At 49.4% G+C, this 9668-nt stretch overlaps 1 protein-coding gene across 1 annotated transcript in view; it reads left to right on the top strand.

Annotated features, from left to right (window-relative positions):
- Nucleotides 1–2723, top strand: part of LOC112827118 (large ribosomal subunit protein eL37-like) — a 9075-nt gene extending 6352 nt beyond the window's left edge. Inside the window, exon 2 of the mRNA XM_073880275.1 lies at nt 2406–2723. Within this exon, the coding sequence (XP_073736376.1) occupies nt 2406–2699 (294 nt within the window). The 3' untranslated portion in view covers nt 2700–2723. The remainder of the gene's footprint in view (nt 1–2405) is intronic.
- Nucleotides 2724–9668: the final 6945 nt, after the last annotated feature.

The raw sequence follows: 9668 nt of genomic DNA, 5'->3' as shown, positions 1-9668 counted from the left end.
GCTGTAGGTTTTTCATAGATGGCTTTTATGATATTGAGGTATGTACCCTCTATCCCTATACTCTGAAGAGTTTTAGACATTATCTTTTTTGATCCTTACAAGTGTCAGGAACATAGCGGACACACAGTAAGAAATTGTTGAATGGATAAGGTAGGTACTGTTTTCCCACTTCTCAGATGAGGAAGCTGAGGCCCAGAGAAGTGAAGTGACTTCCTCAGGGCTTGGCTGCTTGTGACAGTAGAAGCTGTTGGGTTCAAGACATGCAGGAGGTGGGAAGGATCATGAAGGGCAGTGTTTTCTGCTGGGGAGAGGGTTTTTCCTCCTCCTGAGAAGACCGATGACTTGGGGGGCTGGTTTCCACCACAGGTAGTGAAGATTGCTTCCTCTCAGCTTCTCCTCCTTGGTGGAAATTCTGCAGTTTAATCAGATTCTATTTTGTCTTTTTCAGTTCCCCTTGCATTTTCTAGTGACTGGGATTGTCAGTAAACCCATCATCTTCTTGTTGATGTGCGTCAGCAAAACAAAGATTAGCTGCTTCAGAAAAGTGAACACTTGGGAGTCATAATTATGAGACTCGTTTTTAGTTTTGGGTCCATTTGAATGAGTTTGAGCCGCATGCACGCCAGACAGCATGCTTGAAAACCTTTCTAGTTGTGGTGCTGGTTATTTTGGTCGTAGGAGGAAATGTGGAACAGTCACTCCGCCTTCACAGGGCAGATAAAACCACCTCTACTCACCTGTTGCCCTTTATCTACATGGACACTTATAGATAGATAAGTAGAATTCCTGGGAACTGCTCAGGAATGTTGTAGCTTCAACGAGGAAAGCATTTTGGTTCTAGGAAAAGGGAAAAGAATTGAGTTGATTGGGGGGAAGATCATTGCCTTAGTTTGGGTTTCCCTGGAAGCCGACTCTGAGACACAGGTTAGAAAGCAAGTGCCCTATTTGGGATGGGATTCCAGGAAACACTGGCAGGAAACAGTGGGCAGTGAGACAGGAGGGAAGAAAGCCTATACAGGGTGCGTTCTCAAGCACATTACTGCCACGGTCAAATGAAGATTAATTCCACTGGCAGCACTGAGAGCCAGAGCAGAAACACACTTCAGCGTTACCTTCTCAAAGGATGAGGGAGCTGGGGTGTTCACAGACTAAATCCCATCAGTCCGTAGTTGTGGTCTGACATTTTTAGGTAGCTTTGCTGGAAGACTACACAGATAGAAGTTGGTTGGCGTGCCGTGAGAGGGTACAGCTCAAGGAGATGTGGCGGGCCACCTACAGAGTCTGCTACAAGCTCTGGCTCTGAGATCAGACTGCCCAAGATCTGACCTCAGGTTCTTTTTCCTATTTGCTGTGTGACCTTGGGCAAGTTACTCAACCTCTCTAGTCTTTATCTGTTAGATAAGAAATATTCATTTGCTAGGAGATGGTGAAGATGAAAAGAGATAAGGCATGCAGGACACTTACAGGGCACCTGGCATAAGACAAACACTCAATAGATCTTAGCTATTATTATTATTGATTACTGTATTTGTTCAATTAAAATTGAATGGGGAACATTCAGATAGAAGATGTTACTGGGTAAAAGGGTCAAGGAATAGTGACTCAAGGTGGTTTCCAAGAGCTATGTGATGTAGAATAAAATAATGAGTAAATAAAGCCCTCGGGGCCAGTCCTTACAGAAAGTGGGTTTTGAGAATGGTAGACAGGAAGTAGCCATGGAAGAAAGAGTGGTGGAGGCAGGTCACATTCAGCTCAAATATACTTTTTCCTGCCTAAAATGTGGAGATCTATGCACCCCCTTCCACTGATAGGGATGAACAACCCCACCTCCGAAATCTTTTGTGTTGCATGGAGCCACAGTGGTAATTAGAGACAGAATTATTTGCAGTAGCAATTGGAACACAGAAGTCATTTTACTCCAGAACTTCAAAGATATGAAATTGAACTCCAAAGACAACAATCTGTCAGCAGTAATGTCATTGCATATAGAGGGTGGCTTGGGGCCAGTGTGAACTTGTAGACTCTTGAGCTACCTTTCAGATCTTAGCTTGCTTGTAGGAAGATCTTCTATACAGTTGACGATGCCCATTTAGCTTGAATCCAAAGCTTCTGTACCCATGGGATGAACTTGTAGGTGCAGCAAACTGATCAGTGTACTAGGGCGTGATGTCCAAGATGATGGAAAACAGCTGGGAGGCAGGTCATTACCATGAAAACAATGGGTCACACTTATTGAAAGCTTTCTAGGTGCCAAACCCCATGCAAAATGCTTCACAGACTTTTCTCTTCTCTCCATAGTCAAAGCGGGGCGGGGGGTGGTGTCTCTACTGACAGCCTGCACACCTTCCTTCCATAGGGCATATTAAAATGACCCCTCTCTCTTTGGGGTCTGCCGCAGAAACAAGATGACGAAGGGGACGTTATCGTTTGGAAAGCGTCGCAATAAGACGCACACGTTGTGCTGCCGCTGTGGCTCGAAGGCCTACCGTCTTCAGAAGTCCACCTGTGGCAAATGCGGCTATCCTGCCAAGCGCAAGAGAAAGTATAACCGGAGTGCCAAGGCTAAAAGACGAAACACCACTGGGACCGGTCAAATGAGGCACCTAAAAATTGTAAACCGCAGATTCAGGCATGGATTCCATGAAGGAACAACACCTAAGCCCAAGAGGGCAGCTGTTGCAGCATCCAGTTCATCTTAAGGATTTCAATGATTAGTCACACAATAAATGTTCTGGTTTTAAAAAATAAAAATAAAAAAATAAAATGACCCCTCTTTGCACCCAATAGCTTTCTTAAGGGCCTTTTCTCCAGCTGGCCTTTCATCACAGACCCCCAGGAGCATTCAGAGGTGCTGGGCTGGAGATGGAGGAGGCATTCTCTTCACCCAGCTTTGGGTCCTGCTCTCTTTCCCAAAGAGTCAACGTGCCGTACTGGGGGAGAGCCACTAGCTCATTGTCAAGGGCAAAACTGAGGCAGGGGGAGGGCCATTTTGTCTCCGGGTTCAGCAACCCTCCTAGTGGTTAGCAAGACAGCAGCATAATGGCCAGCCAGTGTGAAACTGTGCAAATTGCCTCATAAATAACTTGTAATGCACAGGCAACAAGGAGAGACCATAGCTTATGGATAAATGACTCCCTGCCATTTCGGGGTATTAAACCAGGACTAATCCGGACCTCTCCATGGGGATTCATTAACTGCTATGGGTTTCCTGCATGAAGACCTGCTGGGATGTGGGCACCTCGCTTGGTGCTTCTCTCGGCATTGCAGTGGGGGCAACAGACTTCTGAGCAGGGCCATTAGGAGGGGAGAGTAAGTACCTTTAACAAACAAGCTTGGGGGGAGCCCTGCGGGAGCAGTACGTTTTCTCTGGAGAACTCACTTTCTGAGGAAGTCTCTTTGTGGGGTAGAGGAAAACATAATAATAACAGCTAACATTTATTGGGTGCTTACTCTGTGCCAGACACTGTACCAAGTCTTCTCTTGCATTAGCTCATGTAATTCCCACAAAAATCCTATTAAGTAAGTACTATTATTTGTCTATTTTTATAGAGGAAGGAGCTAAGGCTCTCAGAAGCTTAGTTACTTGCTTTAGGTAATGTAGCCAGTATCTGGTGAGTGTGTTAGTTAGCTTTTGTTATGTTGTGGTAACAAATGAGCCTAAACTCTCAGTGGTTTCAAATAATAGGATTTTTTCACTCCTATCTTAATGCCACTCATGGATCACATGCCCTACTCTGTCTTTATCCCAGCATTCGGGCGGAAGAGGAGCTCCTATTTGGGACATGCTATTATTGTGGTGGAAGAAAAGCAGAAGAAAACTGGTAGAGCCAGCCAGGGCTGTTAAGGCTTCCACTCAGAATTGGCACATATCACTTCGCACATTTCATTGGCTAAAGAAGGTCACATGGCCAAGCCTTCTTTCAGTGGGCAAGGACGTTTGCTCCTCCCATAGGGAGGTACTGCTTAATGAGGCGGGGGGGAGATGTTTAATTCTTTTACAGGAAGGCAGAGAATATAATCTACACAGGTGGTTGAACTCGGATATTTCTGAATATTTATTTTGTGCTTTTAATCTCCGACTTCATGGATTTGGAGTTGAGAGACCTGGGCTTAGGTTGTGGCTCAGCACTGAGAAGCTGTGTGACTAAAAGCAGATCTCCTCCCCTCTTTGGGCCCTGGTGTCCCTGTCTTAGTTAGGCACCCTCAGAAGTAGACGCAGAGGCAAAGACTTGAGTGCAAGTAGTTTATTTGGGAGGTAGTCCCAGGAAGCCCCAGTAATGATGGCAAAGTAAGATAGGAAAAGAAAGGAAGTCAATAAGGTGTATGTTATCAAGCAGGTGACCCTCCGAGCAGCCAAGACTCAAGTCGGCGGGAGACACACCTGGTGGGTGGGTCTCACCTGAGCGGGAGGAAGCTGGGCTATTTATATTCCAGCTCCTAGGCTATCATTGGTTGAGGGCTATTTCCGGGAGCATTTCCACTCGCCAGAATAAAGCCTTTAGGCAGAACTCTATGTTTGGAATAAGCATCCCTTGGTGTGCAGAGGTGAGCTAAAGTCCCTGTCTAAACAGTGAGCAGTGGTGACTGGAAAAACTTTGTTTCTGCTTTTCGTCACCTGTGCCCACAGCCCTGCCTGGCACTGGGCCAGGACCTCAGTGGTCTGGCTGAGTGTGGGGATGATGGGCATTTGCATTTCCCCTGCACCTTCCTTTGAAGCACCCTGACCCACTACCGGCTTTCCCTCTCCCCTTTCCACTGCGAAACCCTCTTTGCTTTGCAGGGTGCTCTCTGTCTGTCTTCTGCCCTTTGTCACTCGGCGTGCTGCAGTGAGCGGAGGGTGCCCTTTCCCCCACATCCTGGTGCTTTCCGTGGTCACAGGGAGGCAGCATCAGTGATCTGCTGGGTTCCCACTGCCACTTGCAAATCAGACTCTCCCATTCGATGCAAGATGCCCTTTTGCTTTGAAGCCCTTGCCATGGCACTCTCCCACCCCTTCTGCTCTCCTCCTCCATTAGCCGCCCCCCCAACCCCTACCAAGCTCCATCCACCTAAGGCTGCCTCTCAGCCTGCCTTCCCTGTCTGAGCTATCACCCTGGACCTCTCCAAGGTCTACAAGGTTGATGCATTCCGCACCCAGAGTTCTTGCACCCATGCCCCTGCCTACCTCAGGCCTCCTACACCTCCCTCCGGGATGACGAAAACAACCTTCTCACCAGACTCCTTCTACATGCATCCCTGCCTCAGTGTTTGCCCTCCTGTTCATCCCCACTTTGGCTAAAATGACCTCTCTAAAATATGAGTGGTTAGAGAAGTAAGCAAAGTGTAGTGGTTAAGAATGGGGAATCCAGAGATTGTCTGGGTTAAAATCCTGTATCTGCCACTTAGGAACTGTGGGAGCTTGGGCAAACCACTGACCCAGTCTGTGCCTGCGTTTCCTCATCTGCCAACTGGACCTACCTCTTGGTTTGTTGCAGTGACAAGTGAGTTAACATCCCTCATGTGCTTAGAACACCCCTGGGCTTATTATGACTTTCTGCTAAATAAATCAAATCTGAGGATGATGCCTTCTCCCTGCCTCAAAGCCTCCAGGCTCCCTCCCAGTCACCACAGGGCAGAGTCTGAGCTGACCAGTCTGGCACTTGGGGCTCTGGGTTATTGGCCTCCCTTTTCAAAATCAACCCCCTCAGTGCTTTGAACCCACATTTTATGATCTAGCTGTTTCATCATGTGAGTCTTTGCTCATGCTGTTCCTTTTGCCTGGTATGCTGATCCCTGCCTTGTCCACTTGCCCATTTCCTACTAACCTCTCAGGACCCACCTCAGGCTTTGCCTCCCTTAGAAAGCTACTGGGTCTGTTCTAGTAGAGATAATTGCCTCCCTCCTAGTAGCAACTGGGCCGTGCCCCTATTTTGGGGCCAGTACTAGGCACTTGCCTCACTGGAAAAACTTAAGGGGGTGTCAAAAAACTCAGTAGTCAAGATAGAGAATATTGGAATATTTGAAAAAAATCAAAATGGATGCAATAGATCTATGTTGTACAAAATATCGAAATTTAAAATAAAGGCAGGACCTAACTCTGTACTTGTAAGGCTCACCCCCATTTGCCTCACTTGAATCCTGGCTTTGTTGGACCCTGGGCTAGCTTGAAAGACCATGTGGAGGGGAGCGTAGGTGTCCCAGCTGAGGTCACCTGAGACCAGTCTGCAGCCAGCTGACTCTACATATCATAGAGTCCAGCCAAGATCAGCAGAACCATCTACATGACCCACAGCCGACAACAGGCATGTAAGCAAGCCCAACTGACCTGTAGACCTGTGAGCGCTATCAGTGCTTATCTTTTTCAGCTTTGTGTTTTGGATGCTTTGTTACACAGAAGTAGCTAACTAATACACTCCCTCTGGCCATAGAGCCTTTGCGCATACTTTACCTCTGCCCAGTGGGCTCTTTCTCCCCGACTCCCTTCATTCTTTAGACCTTGACCAAAGTGTCACTCCTTTCTAGAAACCTTCATTTACTCCCCTGGCAGGCTCTCATTCTGCTGTATCTCCTCCATCTTTGCCTTTGACTGCAGTTCTAATTCTGCATTTATTTATGTGATTGTCTGATGTCAGTCTCATCTGTTAGACAGCTCCATGAGGGCAAGAATTGTGCACTTGAGGTTTCTATTGTATCTCAGCATGTAATAGGTGCTTGATAAATGTGCTGGGTGAATGAATACATACATGAATTTTTTTTTTTTTTAAATACAAGATTCTAGAGTGTCAACCGAACCCCATGATTTCTCTGTTTTTTTTTTTTTTTCTACCCGGTGGTATAACAGGTAAAACAGACCCATGATGCCTAGGCTAATGCGCCTCTCCTAGGCCCCCTATTACCCCCCTAAACAACTCTCTTCTTTTGAGTAGGGTCACCTGTCAGAACCTAAAGTATGATGTGAGTGGCGCCCCCTGGAGTTGAGCGGTGCCCAGGCTTTCCGGCTGTACACAGCAGCTGTGTCCTGAGAGAAGTAAGTCTGGCTGAGCCAGGGCTGCAGCAGAGTGGCGGAGGGGGATAGACTTGCAGATGGGAGTTGGAAGGCCAGACGGAGGGAGGCTCCAAGCCTCCTCAGCCCCTCTTTTCCAGCAGCTGCCCTTGCCAATTTGAAGTCCTGCCCCAGGCCCCCTCCTTGTGGCCCTGGAGGTCTTGTGGGTGTCTCACTGAGCATGGGATCTGCTCCTGGTTTCCTGACTTCCACATGCCATGTTGGCCAACTTGTTCCTAATTCTAAGTCTGGCAAGGCAGTGTAGGTGAAGACGGCTGCCTGGGTTCAAATCCCAGCACTGTCTCTTACCGCACAGCTTTGGGCAAGTAACCTAACCTCTCAGTGCTTCAGTCCCCCGCTTGCAAAACGGGCTCAGAGCTAGGTTGGTAGAGGATCGCACTGAGCTGGAGCACGGGAAGGCAGTGTGGTGTCTGCTGCGTGTGAGTATGATATCAGTGTTCTTCTTCTTCCCTTCCATTTTGGCTGCCTGAGGCCCTGATGCTCGGCTGACAGTTGCAGCACATGCAACCAGGCTGAGCCTCCCACTTCTTGTCGGCAAGCGAGCACCGTGCGGCTCCAGGCTATGTCTCTGTTCTCTGAAGGGCTTGCTCTGCAGGAGAAATGTCCTTGGGCAGGAAGCAGGTCAGCGGACTCCATCCCCCATGCTTCTGCCCACCCTCTCCAAGGCTCTCTCTGAGCCTTTTGCTCCTCATTCAGCCTCATCAACACTTTATTATAAAATCCTTTTCCAGCTCTCTGTCCGGAGTCATCATAATTATAATCACTGCTGTAATCATTTCCAACTTCTTAGCCCCCCACCGAGGCATGAGAGCAACGTCGCTGGTCTACGAGGCCCGTCTGTCCCCCATCAGCACCCTGGGAACAGCATGGCTGTCCCCTGTCCCCACCCCATCCTTCGTTACCACCTCCCCATGGTTGTTGTGGGGCCTTGCCCTCACCCTCAGAGATGCCTCCTTTATTCAAATTCTCTGTGCCAAACCTCGGCACCCTGGGGACAGCATGCCCCCCCTGGGATAGCGGTGGCCATGGGGCCTGGAGCTGCACTGTCAAGCCCTCTGTCCTGGGTGCACTGCTCCCTGGGGCATCCTCTGCCCCTGGGTGGGCCTGCACTGAGGAATGTGGACAGGTGTCACACCAGGCAGGGGATGACAGTTTTCCTCGCATCCTTCTGTGATGCTCTTTTGGTGGTTCTGCTGCTGTTCCTGACATGGGTACTGACTGGAGACATGAAAGCAGACGGGGCTGCTGACGGGGGCGTTGGGGGGGGGGCTCTCCCTTGGGGCCCGGGGTGGAGGTGCGATCCCTGGGGCAGGAGAACATGTTCTGCCTTCATGCGACAGAATGCGGTATGCCGACATTTCTGGGGTGTCCTGACAGTGCTGCATCTCCAGGGTCTCCGCACCTTGGAGTGCTCTGCCCACTGTTAGGGGCTGAACTGTGTCCCCCAACCCCAAACTCAGGTGCTGAATTCCAGACCCCCAGGGCCTCAGAATGTGGCTGTTTGGTGATAGGGCCTTCAAAGAAGTGATGAAGTTAAAATAATGGTTCATGAGGGTGGGTCCTCCTCTAGGGACCGGTGTATTTATAAGGAGAGGCAGTTAGGACACGGCACCGAGGGAGGACCGTGTGGAGACACCTGGCCTTCATCTCAGACTTCTAGTGTCCGGAACTGGTCAGAACACAGATTTCTGTTGTGTAAGCCTCCCCCTCCGCAACCCCCGGTCTGTGGTACTTTGTTATGGCAGCCCTAGTGGACGAATACACCTACCTTTGCCCATTTCTGGGCAGGTGGGGGACCCGCATGAGTCAGTCTCCTGAGATGCTGACTTAGGAGCCAGGGCCCAAGTAGATTAAGTGTTGGTTGGGGTAGATTTTTCCACTGGCCAGCACACCCAGACCATTCAAGATGCCCTCTTGTGGTGGAGGGTTATCTGGGGGGCAAATCAGCAATTTCTTGCTTATACAGCTCATTAGCAATTATTATTCTTTAACTATATTGTCTGTGCTGGGCACTGTGCCCGTCTCTTTTCGAGCATTATCTGTTTCATACTAACAGCAATCCAGGGAGGCAAGTTCCATTTACAGCCGCATTTTGGGGAGGAGGAAATGAAAGCGTAGAGAGGTTCAGTAACATGCCCAAGAGCACACAGCCAGGGAATGGCAGGGCTGGTATGTGAACCCAGCGTTGTGTCCTGCCGATCAGGGACTACATCATCGGGACTTGGAGAAGTCCTAGAGGTCACTCCTACTTCCCACAAAAAACTCCTTTCAGATGTTCTGTCTGTGTAACTTTGCTTTTCTTTCACAGGGCCACCTAAAAGGGAAGCCTCACTGAAACCCTGGGAGATGCTGGGAGCAAGAGGTGGGTGGCCCAGGGGCCTGTGTATTGGTATGTGGCCAGTGGTCAGGGACCAGGAGTCTCCCCCATGCGTGGAAAGTGCTATGCTGGTGGCTTTAGCCCCGTGGAGCACCTTCCATATGCACTGGCTCTGACCCAGTGTGGCTTATGGCCGAGGGCGGAGGTCAGTGTTTGTGGCTTTGCCAGCCTTGGAAGTCTCTACTGCAGATCCTGCCCCGCAGCTAGGACAGAGCTGAGGTAGGAGGTCGCTGGGATGACTGGGTATAA

Source organism: Callorhinus ursinus, unplaced genomic scaffold (genome assembly GCF_003265705.2).
Source record: "Callorhinus ursinus isolate GAN/ISIS: 27379988/994484 unplaced genomic scaffold, GSC_fseal_2.0 scaffold38, whole genome shotgun sequence".
Lineage (NCBI taxonomy): Eukaryota > Metazoa > Chordata > Mammalia > Carnivora > Otariidae > Callorhinus > Callorhinus ursinus.
This window is presented reverse-complemented; position numbering and strand designations above follow the sequence as displayed.